Here is a 17,181-nt window from a genome sequence, read left to right on the forward strand (position 1 = left end):
AGAAAAGGGTTTAGGGTGACTGCTGTGTTTCAATCTTTCTATAGGCAGTTTTTTTCTCTTTGAAATGAAAGCCATTTTATACATTTTACTTGTGCTGTTAGATTATACCATGCACTTGTAACAACTTACCAAACGTTCAAAATTCATATGTAAGTACTTATACTATTCCTAAAGTGGACTTAAATTGCCTATGATGCGGATTGTTTTTTTTTTAAAAGCTCTGAAATTATTCTTTAGACCGTTTTTATGAGGTTTCTAGCTTTCTTTGAAAGGTTTAAACTGGTTAACATAAGATAATGTAAATAAAATACTTAGCCTCAAATAAATACGAATGGCGTAGTGGTGACTACTGAGCCGAAGGTCCCGGGTTCGATTCCCGGCTGGGGCAGATATTTGTTTGAACACAGATATTTGTTCTCGGATCTTGGATGTGCCCGTAAAATGGCAATAGGCCCGCCCCCTATTACATTGGGACTAACATAACACTCTGGCGAAAAGTGGGTGCAGCAATGCACCTCTGCCTACCCCGCAAGGGAGTACATTAGTACAAGGCGTGAGCGTGTGTTTTGTTTTAAATATCCTAAAATTCGGTCTACTCCACGGTTTCGCCTGTTCTGGTCCACCTCCTCCATCGCATCTCGAGGCGAGAGCGCGCGCGCGGCCCGCTCCCGTACGACCCACACATTTCAACACTCATACTTACAGGCCAACAATAAAGTCGTGAAAACGGAAGTGGATCCTAACTAATTGTTTAAGATCGTATTTAATCGATCTTTTATATTTATTAAAGGACAAATCCGTAATCAATCGGTATTTTATTTTTAAAATGTATGTAAAAGTAAATAAATAACTGATGATCATAAAAAGTCTTAGCAAAATCGCACTCTTTGATGTCAGGACTTTATATTTTGACTGTAGCCTTGATAGTAAAAATAATAATATTCAGAGTGTAGCAAAAATGGTACCTAAGTAGGTATCTGTAGTAAGCCGAAATGTGGTCAGAAACTCAGTTCGACATTCTGATAATTTTTTAGTTGTAGGTAAGTAATATGAGTTTTGAAACATATATCCAGATACATAGGTACATACCCTCGCTAATAAACCTTTTGTAAAATGTGTAAAATTGCATACCTACCTTCTGTGCATTTTTGTTTGCGAGAGAGAAGAAAGAGGATTACTTACTGTCTTGAGGAAAGTTATTCAGTTTGATCGGTAGATTTTATGTGTACATATAATTTACACAAAGTGCGTCCATTTGATCGGATTGCCGATGCCGTCTGATGTGTGGAGCGTTTATAAAAAATCTGTTTGGTCCGATTACCTTTTAAGTAAGTACGGTGGCCTGCGCCTCAAAGTATACAGGCGGAGTTTTTAAAATAGCGATCTAAAGCTCATATGCTGCTCTAGCACATCCACATAAACACCACTGCTACACACATCACACACAACACGTCCCCGGATTTATAACAGATGTAGCTGGTCCCTTCATCATCAGGGATCGCTATTTTAAAAACTCCGCCTGTATACTTTTAGGCGCCGGCCACCGTACATCCTGTATTTTCCACGTCATAGGGATGTTAGTTCATTGGGAACCGCCCAACAGTACCTAGATCGGGAGTCTCCGTGACACATCGGGCCACTTCGGCCTTCGCCCTGAAATATAATACCTTCTTATTATTTCACGCAACTTTTCACATGAAAAATTATAAGTAAAGTTTTTTTTTTTCAATTGATACCAAATAGGGCGCAGTGAGTCCGCATTTTTCTGAATAGTTAGGTCTGTACATTTTGGTGTATTTGGCTGCTAGTAAGTATTATTTGTTTTGTAGCCTTTTTTACGATTTCAGGATTATAAGATAATAGTTATTGACCTGCCAACGGAAAATTCACTAATAATAAAATTCCATCCTGTATAACTAACTACTTACATAGATAATTAGAAATTTTTGTAGTTTGTACCTAGCAGTTTTTTCATAAAACGATAGGTAGGTACTTAGTTAATTATCTGTTTGTCCGGATGTAGCTCAAACTAGTAACGTGATTGCTTCTCATGACAGAGATGCTGGTTCAAATCCGTGCCGTGACATAAATTATTAATACCTACCGATGATTTCTAAGTGTACCTATCTATGTACAATGAATACCAACTTGATTTAAATTCAATTTTAATAAATAGGTACATTTAGAGTTTGGTAAGTACTTATAGTATAAAAGTCATCTTTAAAACAACTGTTTCCTTCAAAATAATTTGCCGACAAAGTATGGGGTTCTAAACTTTATTAAACTATACCTACTTAATTTATTTTTTAAAGAAAAGGAGAAATTATCTAGATTAAAATATACCTAACAATTTTAAGAAATAAAAGTGCAAATGCTGAAAATTGCTGTCTTTTCGTGAGTCCTAGTTAGAAGAAACATTAACCGACATACGATAAGAGCGTGAGTGACTGGTTCTATCCACCATTTTCATATGATTTATGTGCACGTATTATTTACGCCTTCCTACTTTTTTCGAATTTTCAGCCGTCAATAATTTTATTGTCGTTCCAACAAAAATAATCTTCATCAGCATGGACGTTAAAGAGTCACAAACGCAAAAAGGTTCAGAATTAACGACCGTCGCTTCCCCGGACATTAAAAATCGATTCACCACACGAAAACGAGAGATGAACATAAAAACGTCTCGATTCTTTCGACGCAACAAATTCAGTGAAAAATATCGCCCGCATCAATTTCAATCTAAACAGTAATAAATTGGCATCTCTCACCAGCACTAGCAGCCACGATGCTAGACAGTTTATTAATAGAAGACATATTTTGTAAATCTCGACTCGATTCACCCCTCTGGCTGAAACCCAGTGTCGTCCAAGTCACGGCGGGCGCCGCCGAAAAAAAACAAACCGCGCTACGCGGGAAAATAACTGTCAAAAAACTTTTTCATAAAATTTTAGGTTAAATTAATTTATATTTTCAAGTAAAAATGAGTTACAGTGGCAATTACTACGACACAAACTTGAACTACAATAACAACAACTACAAGTTAGAAGTGAACTTCGATTTTGGCCGCAAAAAGGACAGTGTGATTAAAAAGGCGGATTGTTGCGAAGTGAAAGACGAAACAAAGAGTCGTTTTGACGTTTTGCCGGAAACGGACGAAGATGGCGACAGGGAACCGGAAGACAGTCATGTGCAGCACGTTTTAGGGCCAAGTAAAAGGTGCCTGGCGTGGGCGTGTAAAGCCTGCAAGAGGAAAACCGCGGCTGTGGACCGACGGAAAGCAGCCACGCTCAGAGAAAGACGGAGGTTAAGAAAAGTAAGTTTTCATCACTACTTTAAGTAGGTGAAATTTGCCTGTAAAGAGTCAGGAAAATGGCTCTTTTCTTGCCCGGAGTAAATTGTTTTCTTGCTTTGAAAATGCGAATAAATGATGATGAATTCAAGTAAAAGCCTTGATGATTGATATTATTGGTACTTACTTATTTACCTTATACTTACTTAATAAAGGTTTTGTGAAAAGCACTGTGTAGGGTTTACCTCGGGTGTAGGTACCCCTTGGATAACAATTTATGTTTGTTTTCAATTTGGTGGTAATATTTTTAATTTATACAAGTTTTTGTTGCATTTAAGGATTTAAATAGATTAAAATTACCCAAGTATATAATTCTTAATGAAAAATCCGTTTTAAAAAATGAAATAAATCAACATAAATTTAAAAAAATAAGTATTCCTCAACTATATATATCTATCTATCTATATACCTTTATTTCAATCTTTAACTAATAAATATAAAACTAAATTCTACAGCGAATCTTTTACTGTCCAGGCCACATTGTTGTGGAATGATTTACCCACACATATCAGACTTGCGCCTTCGCTAGCATCATTTAAATCCCTGCTGAATAAGCACTACAATAAATTATTATCTTTGCCAGAATAATATTTATTTATAATATATTATATATTTAAAAGTATGTATATATTTAAGTATATATATGTTGTATGTAGTTTATATTACCTATTACTAGGTATAGATTAGGTATCATTTTATATAATTGTAATTTTTCCTTTTATAAGTTATGTTTGTAATTTTTTCCACTTTCCCCTTTTCTTTTGTATAATTTCTCTCCTCCGAGGTAGTCTGGAAGAAATTACTCTTAGTAATAAGGCCGCCATTTGTACCGTCTATGTTGTGCATATTCTATTGTAATTTCTGTGTTTGTGTGCAATAAAGAATTATCTATCTATCTATCTATCTAAGTTAAGGTGGTATAAAAGGAAACATTATCGCTCTAAATACCTCTTTCAGGCACTTCCCTGAAACAGTTTTCCTTCAGTTTAGCAACAACTAATTAAACTTCTCTAGATTCCCAATCTGTATATATTTTGCACCCTGTAGATACATAGGTACATTATATAGGTAGGTTACAGCATCAAAACTAGGAAGTAGATCAAACTGCCAGCCAACCCACTTAGGAAGTTAATATAACTAGGGAATGCACTAACTGCCATATTAGGTTAAGTATGTACCTAGTTCCGTAATTACTTGATTAGGTTCTCATTCTGGTAAGTACTTATAATATAAGTACTAATGTACTTACCTTCTTCTCAGAAAAAGAGTATGCTCACGAATTTTTCAAAATAAAATTTTTAAGAATGATTTCTTGACTTTTGAGTCTTGTGTTGGCATACTAAGTATTAAGTACAATTTTTTTAACATCATTCTGTTTGCGTCGATCTCGAACTAGGGAATGCACTAACTGCCATATTAGGTTAAGTAACTAGTTCCGTAATTACTTGATTAGGTTCTCATTCTGGTAAGTATAATAATTATAAGTACTAATGTACTTACCTTCTTCTCACAAAAAGAGTATGCTCACGAATTTTTCATAATAAAATACTTGACTTTTGAGTCTTGTGTTGGCATACTTACTAAGTATTAAGTACAATTTTTTTAATCATTCTGTTTGCGTCGATCTCGAAGTCTTGTGAAAATTGTTATGGGTCCTACCCTCAGTGCATAATGCTCAACAAAATCGGCGATACTTACGGCTTGCGAGCTTACAAATTTACTTACATCGAAAAACGGGTGGCTCGCTTGCGAGTCACCTCTGACTACCCCTTCGGGGATTACAGTCCAGCAATTATGTATACTGCATGTAGGTATACAGGGTGTTGCAAAATTGGTATACTAAGCCGAAACCTACATGTGCAGCATGGTATATCTAAGCCCAAAACTGAAATCAGAATTTGGAAATTCGCGGAAAAAAATTAATTTTCCATAGTAAGTAAAAAGTCACGTGACCAACAAAGTTTCTATGGAAAATGATTATTTTTTCGCGAATTTTCAAATTCTGATTTCAGTTTCAGGCTTAGATATACCATGCTGCACATGTAGGTTTCGGCTTAGTATACCCTTTTTGCAACACCCTGTATAGGTATTCATTTTTTTAAAAAACGTTATCTAGGTACACGTCGCGGGCAGGCTAAATCTGATTATTAAGATAATAATCGCGTGCGTTTTTGTTCCGGCAAATTAAGGTTTTCCTGAGATTCTGGAGACTAAGTTTATTAAGTTTATTTTAAGATTGGTGGATTTCATACAAAATGCAACTATGGTAAATTTGCGCTGACTTATCAAACATTTTCTAAGCTAGATAAGTACCTACTTACAAATACAGATCCTAGTAACTTAGTAAGTAATAATACATTGCCCCTGCTTCAGACACTAGACATCGCCACCGGCTTTTAGGCGATTGAAGTTTCAGCCTCACGGGAGCACTAGGTAGGTCTAGGTACCCTGCACTGTGCCCTAGATACCTCGTCTTACCTGAGAAGCAGCGAAATGCGCAGCCTCTATACATCGTTTCAGCTAAGATTATTCCTGTGACGTTTTGAGCACTCACGCCTTCTACTAATGTACTCGCGGGGTAGGCAGAGGTGCATTGCTGCACCCACTTTTCGCCAGAGTGTTATGTTAGTCCCAATGTAATAGGGGGCGGGCCTATTGCCATTTTACGGGCACATCCATGACCGGAGAACTAATATCTGTATTTTAGAAATTATTCATATTAAATTTACATCCTAATTAAGTACAAAAGTGATTCAGACTAACCTCCTTTCGGCTTATGGTATACACTTACTTTAAGCTTAAATAACAGAGTTGCAAAAACACACGTGGTAAATACACGTACACACTCGCGAACAATGAAAAAGTTACTTGACTGATGCCGTCTAAAGTGCCACAAACTTATCTGTTCCGGTGAGAGCGAACTAAATTGATCCATAGCTCATTATTTACTAATGAATTATATATTGATATAAATTAGATGGGTTTATTCAAACCACAAGAGCGAATTACTACTACTGGCAAACTTCAAATCTTATAGAATGAAGAAATATTACACATTTACGTGAGCTGTCACCGGAACAGATAAGTTTGTGGCACTATACAATATTGAAGAAGGTACTAACTAATAAGTATTTATAAACAGTACATTTATCAGCGGATCAGAATAACTATTACCAACTAAAAACTATAGTATTGTTAAATTTTAAGTAGGTACTTATGTACCTAAATTGTTATTAAAAAATTGTGCCTTTTGGTGTCAGCATTTTGTAAACGGAACTTTTTTTTATTGCCCGCGATTTTATAAGTGTGTGACCTCTTGTGAAGTCTTGTCAAACTAAACCTACCTACTGTAAAATCAAGATGTTTATAAGAAAAGCTACCAAAAGGAGTTTATAATTATAACCCCCTTATTCATAGAAAAGTTACAATACGTTTTAACTAATAAACTGTTTTGTCCCTCTCCGTCAAAGAACAAATTGCTCTTTGTAGGAGAGGGACAAAACAGTTTATTAGTTAAAATGTTCTGTAACTTCTCTATGAATAAGGGGGTAAGTGTGTAACCTCTTGTGAAGTCTTGTCAAACTAAACCTACCTACTGTAAAATCAAGATGTTTATAAGAAAAGCTACCAAAAGAAATCCCTGAAATCCCCTGTCAGTCTAATTACAGAAGTCACGTTCCAGGGATTTACAGATTATATCGACGCGTCCGGGATACATCGGGGCGGGGGTCACTCTATACTGACGAAAAACAAACGAACGAGAGCTGTCGTGCAATAAATAAATATGTGGGGACATCCTGCACACGGCCATCCGACCCCAAGCTAGGCAGAACCTGTGTTATGGGTGTCGGACAGCTGATATATCTACACAAATACATAGATAGATAGATACTCAATATAAATATCAACACGCAAGACCTGAGTAAGTACAAATATCGGTCTTTAAACAAATATCTGCCCCAGCCGGGAATCGAATCCGGGACCTTCGACATAGCAGTCAGGGCCACTAACCACTACGCCATTCGGTCGTCTATAATAGGCACGCAAAACAACCACAAGGGCTAACACGAGGCGCAATTAATACGTGACAAAAGTTTTGCATCGGGCTCACTCACATCGCACAGCCTCAAGAGCGAGCGCGATGGAGAACTTTTGTCACGTCTTCAATGCGCCCCGTGCTAGCCCTTCAGATAGAGCCGTGTCTCCCGCAACAGCGCTTCGAATCTTAGGCCTGGGTCTCCTATTTTATGCTCTATGCGGCGTCCGACTTTGACGTAAACGTTTCGATCAACGTCCTACGGCCTACCTACGGCGTCTACGCGCCAACGTCGGCGTGTGAGGGAGACCGCATCAGTACGTTTCTATAGTGAGCATCGTGACGCGGCCTACGGCGTGACGCTGGACGCGAACTACGGCGTAAATAGGAGACCCAGGCCTTAGTTTTTCGGTATATAGAGAGACCCCCCTAGATCTATTTAGTTATGTGCATTCGCGAGCATTGATAATGTTACAGTGACATAGTACCAGTTACTCCTCAGAAAAAGCTACCGTAATATTGAAGTACATTAAATTTTGGTACGCCTTACTTTCCGAAACAATAAAAAAAATTGGCAAGTACTGACAAATTTATACAGAATAAGGGTTTTTTTTAAAACTAGACAATCTAGACATTTTTACCTACTATGTCCATTAATTGCTGCCGTGTAAATCAACCGCAAGATTGGTAGCTATATTTGTTTTACAGGTAAATACTGAAAAACATAGTAAAATGGGGTGTCAAAAACATTACCTACAGTGCGACAAACTGATCTGTTCGGGGCGAGCGAACTAAATTTATCCATATCTCATAACTTACCTATGAATTATATATTCATATAGATTAGATGGGTTTATTAAAACCGCAAGGGTGAATTACCACTAGAGGCTAACTTAAAATCTTATAGAATCAAGTAATATTAGACATTTACGTGAGCTCTCACCGGAACAGATAAGTTTGTGGCACTATAATTATGATTATTGTCACTTACAGTCCAACTATAAAGTCATGAAAATGAAGAGTCCAATTTTGAAAAGACTTTTTATCATTATCAATTATTTACTTACCTGCATTTTAAAAATAAAATACCGATTAATAATGGCTTTTAAATTTGCTTAATTAAATATATTTTTTATTTATTTAACTACTTATATTATCTTACAGGATAAACCTAATGTATAAGGTCGATTAAACTACGGTCTTTGAGTAAGTATCCACTTCCGTTTGACTAGGTATACTTAGTTAAGCTGTAGTGTAGGTACTTTGAAAAAAAAAAAACTTTGACTTTGACTTTGTACCCTGCCGTAGCTCAAACACTTAAGAATTCATTAAATAATACTTCGTCCTCCAAATGAGGGAATTTTTAACGTAACACCGATGTGTAATGTGCTACTTCCCTAAGGACTTTTGTCACGGCTCCTGAGTCGTTATTCCGGGCACGTCACGTCGCGCTAAATTGAAAAGATACTGTAGGTAGGTAGGTACTACCACAAAAAACTTTACAAACTTTTTAATAAGTGTTTCAAACGAAATTTGACATATTTTGTAGGTGTTTGACAGCGCTAAACACCTATTAAATACTGCCAAAGTTTTTGTGGTAAGACCCATAATGTTCGGTGAAAAACAATACCTTGTAAGGCCACCATAAGGGTGCTGTTCCACCTGTGATGTGCTATGCTACGTTGCTATGGATGCGTTTGATATCCACCAATCATATTCCTTGATCAATGTAGGTACTTACATAATATAGCAATGGCACTGCTGGTGGGAACGGGTGTCTTTACACATCATCACAGAAAAACTGATAACACCAATCTTTTTCGCTCGGTGGTTAAAAATATTCGTGATTTATTTAAAGTGTAAATACTTTCACATTGTTTCAAAATAAAATAAAATGTCGGCGTGAAATATAGCAATTTTATATATCCGCGTTCCAACTCAAAGAAAACATCATCAAAGCTCAAACAAAACACTGAGTTGAATAGAAAAATACTGTCGCATTTTTTTCATCCGTTTTGAAATATCCGCACATGTATTCGAACAGTCGTTATTTATTCGTGATTTCCGGTTTCAGGAATTCGGTGAAAAAAATGATTTTTATATTAATGGTTCCGTACACTACTTATTACGTTTCATTAAGCTTAAATAGGGTAGATGACCTTGAGAAATAGCCGGTAGTGGCTGGATGAGGATGGTTGAGGACAGAGTGTTGTGGCGCTGCTTAGGAGGGAGTGGCCTAGTCCGCTAGTACAACAGATTTTTATACTGGCTGTTAATCTCCTCTAAGATTGCAAAGACAGTTATTTCCATAATCTCCACGCTTGGCAGGCAGGTTTGAGATGTCACACAACACATCCAAGAACCGAGCACTTAAGGAGCTATAAAATCTTGAAAAAAATCGTTACAAAAGTTTTGCATCGCGCAAACTCAAGAGCGAGCACGACGGGGAACTTTTGTCACGTCTTAAATGCGCCCCGTACTAGCCCTTCAGGCTGTGTCACAATGTGTGGAAATAAATATACTTAATAGCCTAGGTAATACATATGTGTTATTAAAATTCATTATTCATCCATAAATTTATTAGTAAGTATGTTTCCCTAACATAAATAAATTAATAGTCATTAAACATTGCAAAAAACACGTAAAAAGATTAACAAGAAAATATCTGAAGAACCCTAAAATACATCTAAAGAAAGAGTAAATTGGGTCGCTTAATCCCAATTGCCTGGATCTAATAAGCTTAGCTAATTTTAAACACTGGACTTAGCAAGAGATCGAAACGCTAAAAACAACTGTAAAGTCAACCCAACAAATGTTATTTTCTTACACAAAAGTCGCATCCACGGTCATCCAAAATCGTCACAAATAGGGATGCCCAATTTTCTGGCTTGAATCGATCTTTTGGATCGTAATGGATCGTAACACCGTGAATTCTCGATCTAGATCGTATGGCTTTGAATCGATTAAATCCATCTTGGAAGATCGTATCATAAAAAAGTATTAAGTAAATAGATTCTTGATATAAATCGTATTGCTTTAAATCGATATCGAAAGATCGTTATATTTAAAAAAAAAATAAGACAGTAAGCATTGAATCGAATCAAAAAATCGCTAGATCGTATTGTCGATGTCGTGAATCGAAAGATCGGGCATCCCTAGTCACAAACATGATTTTTGACAGATTTATTTCGCTACTATCATAATATTTAACTTCAAAAACAAAATGGTACATGTCGTAAAAATACAACGTTTCGTTTGAATGTTGTTATTTATTGTTATGTGAAATTAAGACGCGCATAATTTCGACGGTTTATCGGTGACAGTTCTTTCTAAATTTAAACTGTGACATTGAGGGAGGAATGGCTTGGGGATAATTTTATTTTACTTAAGTAAGTACTCAATATAAATAAACCACTTTAGATATTGTACATGTACATGTACCTAACTAGTTTTAATTATTAGGTAAGAAGTTACACTCACGAGCAATGATAAAGTTCCAGTGACAATGAAGTGCATTTAACAGCGCATCAGAAAATTACCAACTTACGTTCGGCCTAGTCATACAATTGAATAGCGTCATTCAATTAACGAGCTAGTGATTCAATCAAAAGGGAGATTCAACCCGATGACTGACTGCGACATATGTAGGTATACTTATGTTAAATATATGGACCGTAGGATGCTGCTTGCAGTCGCTTCCTACCTCCATACAAATATCACTTAAACGTTTCTTCTTTTTGCTACTGAATGTCCCGGGGGACTGCTCGAGACGGCCTTTCAAAAGTCACTTATTCATCAAGGAGTTTATTGCCTTTCGTAAATACTATCGGGGAATCGGATGGTTTAGAACCGCTTCCTCCTTATTAAACTTAGACTAAAGATAGTATACTAACCTAACTAGGTTTCAAATTCAAACTCCCAAGTATGGACTACAACAAACGATGTGTCAAATTGCATCTTCTACCTCTCAAATTACGTAGAGACATAAATGATGTAATTTTTCTGGTGAAAACCTTTCGTGGCCAAGTCGACTGCCCAGACTTACTTAACAAACTCGGCTTGCGGATCCCAACCAGGAGGACCCGCTCTCGGCCCCTCCTTTCCATCCCTCGCTCAAATAGCAATTATAGACATAACACTTTTGTGATTAGAGCTGCCGAAACATACAACCGTCTATGTAGCAATACCGGTGTTGATCTATTTTAAAGTAGTTATAACTCAATTAAGGACCACATTATTAATAAATTTGTTAGCTCACTGTGATGCTAATCGTAAATTTTAAGTAAATTATAAGGTTTCTATATGTGAAAACCTTTAACTGGCATGTTTGTTACTATTAATTTAACTATTCCTAGTTCTATAATTCCATGCTGTTGGTTTTCCATGCTTCATAAATAAATAAATAAATAACCCCCAAATTCATAGAGCTTTTTGACACTTTACAATAGCTTTTAAATTATCGTTGTAAGTACCAAATATACAAATTTCTACTTTTTGACGAACGTAAAGAGTCGAAACTCGTGTGTTTCGAAGTCAATTTTAATCTTGTTGTAAATTTACTACACGGTCTATGAAATTGAGGGTTAGTATAGACCCAGTTATAGTCTAAACATTTCATACCAAATTAGCCTAAAGTCGGGCTTAGACCAGAACTATGTTTAGTATTCGTTTTATAATAAGGATGTTGAGCCCTTATTATTTAATCAGACATACACGGGATATTTATTTGGAAATAATCGGATTCCTCAACAATAGGTACTTTAGGACTACTGGACTGGCGACCTTAGGCGGTAGTGGTTGGATGAGGAAGGCCGAGGACCGAGTGTTGTCGCGCTCCTTGGGAGAGGCCTGATGATGATGATGAGGTACTTTAGGTGAATACTGAACTTATTGTGCTAGCTTAGTGCTAGGCTTACAGGATATCCTCTGTGAATAAGTGTTAAAAAAACGTTTAACACTGCTCTATCTAAGTCAGGGATTAAAACCATATTTCTTTACAACGGCAACGATTCACTGAACAAACTTGGCACAAGTTAGCCCAGCCTGGCCATTCAAACAAATGATTTATCTATAGAACCACTGAACCGGCCTATCATCACTTATTTGGTATCATTTGTCACATATAGGTAGGTACCTAGCAAATATTGTAGTTACTGTTACTGATAGTTATAAATCATATTTCAAAAAACATGAAATTCTTACATTAATTATTAGAGAGACTATTCATTCTTGTAGATTTCTTTAAAAAAACACGCTATTAAACTACTTACTCCAAAATCCAAAACAAAAAAAAAACGCATTTTTTTTTTTTAAATGTGTTCTTCTGTATGGGAAGTGTAAGTTATTGATGGAGAAGGTGAACGTGCACACGTTGCGCATCAAGCTTAGGCGATTCGCCCCGAGCTGACCACAACGTGCCTCTTCAAGCAGCGTCAACTTGAAGCAAACAGCCTCAGCCTGAGCTAGCCTGAGAGAATGGCTGGACCTGATTTTGTCTCTAGAGTATCGATACCCACCCACCTTAACAATAGCAATATTTCCCCAGGTGAACGCAGCATTCGACGAACTTCGTGTCCGAGCTCGCGCCGGCAGCGGCCGCCTGCCCAAGCTGGAGATCCTGCGAGCCGCTATACAGCACATCGAGCGATTGCAGGCGGCGCTGCGGACCGCTGTGAGTACCTGTGTGACTGCATACCTAGCACGGGGCCCAAGAAACACACGACTAGATGCAAGGTCAAAAGACGTGCAAGTAGTGATAAAATATTTCTGTCGACAACGCTCTCGTTGACGCTGGAACTCTTATGTCACGTCTCGTCGTGCGCGTCTTGCGTGCCGTGCTAGATATGCTGAAGGCCTGCTTGTACTTGTTAACGAAACTATAATGTGGCGGCTGATCGAAAAGCGGCCAAAGATGTTTAGAAGAAGTTGCTCAGAATGGCGAGATGAGCCACCCTCGTTTTGGCTTAGTATACCACTTTTAGGTATAACCTGTATAATGACAACATAATCATACAAGTTATTATACATACGCAATTACGCACCTTCCTTTCTACTAGTTATAATGATATTATAGAGAAGCAGTTACACTTTCTGATACAACTCTTAACAAGCCGACGACATTATGAGGATAACGACATATTTACGATGCGCCGACCGTAAAACAGCACTAAAACCATTCTGCAGCTAATAATCCAGTAATAACCTTACAAAAGGATCACATCTAACGGCGGCATAACTGCTATCGCATGAAGAGTCGCTTACTTTAAATTTTACGTGTAGACGAGTATTGTGTAGAGATACCACAAATAGGCAATACGAAGCGTGGGACTAGTTCTTCTTCTTAGCTTTTTGGTGACAAACACCATAGGGCTGAAGTAACCATGGTTTGTGACCATGCTGAAAGTATTAGACAGTAGGTATTGACTGCCTTGGCTGGTTGAAGACGATTTTTATAAACATTATGATACCGCCTCTGGTCATTGACCAACTCTACCTAGCAGGAGGAGGATCTGTAGGAGGCCTGTGTCCAGCAGTAGGTAGGTATTACGATTAGGACGATTAGATACGTAGGTACTGATGATGAACACTTCGATACAAACTGTCACAAACTGGTAGCGAGGTATACGATAATAGAATAAACTTTGGCCTAGTTTCACCATACATTGTTACACCATAAACACCGCTGTTAGATTATAACAAGGGATTAGTTAGTTGTTGATTTTTGACACATCTGTCAAGAATTTAAGATGGACGTGGCGTGTATAATTTTATTATAGAATGTAACATGGATTAGTACCTATGTAACACTTACAATGTAACAGGAGTGTTAATGATCTAACAGACTATGTGCACCTCACTTCATGCCCCGCGTGTCCCTACACCTGTACGCGGGAAGAGCTCATGACCGCTACCAGCGGTGCAGTATCAGTGGCCCAGTTCTGGGCATGTATTATTTAGCGACTTTGTTGGTTTTTCGTCGACACGATAAGAAGAAGAACAGACTATGGTGAAACTACATCTTAGAGTTGCAAACATATGGAACGCGGGCTGTTGCAAATAGGCAAAACAAAATCCTTGTTCTGAGATGCGAATCAAAACTAAACTGACACGAGTGACGGATCTGATGTCCGGAAATAGCTCAGACATATTGGTATTATTAATAAAACAAAATGGCGACCGTCTGTTGGGATTAAATGGAGTAAATAAAACTTAGTATGATGGATAGGCGTAACTGTTTTGTAGTATGGGGCTTTTAATTTGCAATAAATTTAAGAATAGCCTACCTATTAGGTACTAAATTAACGGTTATACTTCATATTACTTAAAACTTACATTAAGTACCTATAATGGAGGTACCGGAAGTTTGTATTGCAGGTTTGGAAAATTTAAATTTAGAAAATAATGCCCAGTTTTATTTTCTTGTTCTTATAAGTAAACTTGTTTTCTTATTTGTTAGTAGTCTATCCCCTAGGGCATTTTGGTGTTCCTTTCAACCACGCCTTTCCGAAATGGAGCTACACTCATTTTTATATTTCGATATTCCAAAAGATGTTGTGAAAGCTCTACTTACTTTTAAATTAGGTAAATAGCACAGTAGGTACCTAACTGTAATGTGAAGGAAATAAATTATTTGCCATTGGGTGGCTTTGGAGATTAAGTACTTGTCATATGGAATGCTTTCCATCCAACTGATTTCTCCAAACCCGAATCGATATTCACAATTCCATCTCCTAAACAAGTCTAATTCCGTCGCTAGATGTCGCTATCACTAAACAAACTTGAGTGTAGAGAGCTCGACAGTCGCGAGGTTAAATTCTCATTAATAAATGTCCCCATATTATTTATCGCTACATGCGCTGTTCCGATTAAAATTAGACTTTCCATCCATTGAGCGATGCAACGTCGGCCGGCTTCCCCTTACTCGCCCTGTTTAGGGGGAATGCGGGAGGCAGGGCATGTACAAATGGAATGGATTGAGTGCCCTTCTATGTTGCGTCTGCGGATATGTCAAGATAGGTTGTGGATATGTTTTGATTTTGTTTGGGCTGGTAGTTTTTTATGCGAAGTCGGGAGTTCTAACTCTTAGCATTTTGTTATTATTTTAAGGGTTTGCATGGTTAGTAGGTAAGTAATAGGGTGGAATTTTATCAGTGACGTTAGCATACCCAGTGGTCTCACAATGAAACTTACTACATGACTTATCGCAGTTACGTCGGCGTCGCCCGCCGCTAACTTGCACCTTTATTATACTTTACCGTCCTCAGGTACCTACAATAGATTAAGAATGATGATTAAGGCCTGCGTAAATAGGGATGGCATATGACAAGTTAGCAATCATCATCATCAGCCTATAGCAGTCCACTGCTGAACGTAAAGCACGCCACTTAATGCGATCTATAGCTTACCGCATCTTTCGCAAGTTGTCACACCATTTAGCCGGCGGGCGTTTGCAGCCAGTCAGCGTAAATTAGAAGCTTATATACCAGGCATAGATATTAGGTAGTTTTTATAACTCTAACATGACTGAAAGTTCCTTATTTTCCCGCCAGATGGACACAGAGTCGTGCAAGAGCTATGTGGAGCCGGTGCCGGAGAGCCGCCCGCGCCGCGAACACCTTGGCAGCGAGCGAGAGAAGCCTTTTATACATAGTAAGTACCATCATCATCATGATCGTCACAACCAATGATTTCAGAAGAAAAATTGAGTCTGTCAGAAAATTTTGCCTAAAATTATGACAGATACGAGTAGTAGGTATGAGATTTTAGGGCCAGCGCAAGAGTGCCATTTTCTTGAGCGGTTGGGCCAGTCCTTATAAGTAAATGGTCACTACCCATCACGTCCCCACTGTTGCGGCTCGGGTCTCCTTCTAATGAAGAAAGGTTTAAGCCTAGTACACCACGCTGGCCTAGTGCGGTGTAGTCATAGTAGGTATCATCATCATCGGAGTAGGTACATGAAAGGTACGAGTCCATTAGTGACGTATCCGGCGGCGGCTTAAGCGCAGTGCTCCGAAGCTTAGGAAAAACAAATCTGCTGCGCGAAGTGTTATGGCGCTCTTTAGTGAAGAGAGGTACAATCCTTAGGCAGCAACGTTGTCTGCTAATGTTCGGTGGTGGTAACCCTGCAGGTCAGAATAAGATAATAATGAGTTCCACTCTTTTACAGATGAATCAACGGGTTGTGGAGTGAACAGCCTGGCGCGGCTACGTCGTATTGTCCAGGCTCTGTCTACGAAAGACACGCATTGACGTGGACAGTTAGATATTTTATAATAACGTTAGGCAGGACCACCAAAAGTTTTACTGAAATAAAGATAAGCGCCATCCTATCGGCATCATAAGTATGGGGCTAAACGGATTGTCATAAATGTATGGAAAAACGGCGTCGGCTATGCCGATGAAGTTGTGTGAATTTCTATACACAGAATGCTGATTACGTTGCTGAAAGGTGGACGCTTACTTTTGGGGGTAATTATATATCTGAACTTTCCTAAGGGAATTCAGCACGTAGGTATGACGAAGGGCTTTGCATAACTGTCGAATTAAAATAAGATGGTAAAATCAAAAGTGTAGGGCAAAAGGTAGTTAAAATCTATAGTTACTAAATAATAAATCAAAAATTATGTGGTTGAATATTACTTATGTAAGACGGTTAATTTACTGATAGCAAGTAAGAAGGGTGCTGTTATTGATAATTAAGTAACTAATATGTGCTCATATAATAAGATTTTACTTAGAGAATATAGGAAAAAGAGAAATGTTATTCACTCTTTAAGCAATTAAATTTGTAGGTACT

At 37.8% G+C, this 17,181-nt stretch overlaps 1 protein-coding gene across 1 annotated transcript; it reads left to right on the top strand.

Annotated features, from left to right (window-relative positions):
• Positions 1–2,820: 2,820 nt before the first annotated feature.
• On the top strand, positions 2,821–16,911 carry LOC105392895 (myoblast determination protein 1 homolog). The gene is made up of 4 exons (XM_048632114.1): positions 2,821–3,313; positions 12,931–13,056; positions 15,935–16,034; positions 16,552–16,911. Exons 1-4 carry the CDS (start codon positions 2,981–2,983, stop codon positions 16,632–16,634), a joined length of 642 nt encoding a protein of 213 aa, XP_048488071.1. The 5' UTR covers positions 2,821–2,980; the 3' UTR covers positions 16,635–16,911.
• Positions 16,912–17,181: the final 270 nt, after the last annotated feature.

Source organism: Plutella xylostella, chromosome 30 (assembly GCF_932276165.1).
Source record: "Plutella xylostella chromosome 30, ilPluXylo3.1, whole genome shotgun sequence".
Lineage (NCBI taxonomy): Eukaryota > Metazoa > Arthropoda > Insecta > Lepidoptera > Plutellidae > Plutella > Plutella xylostella.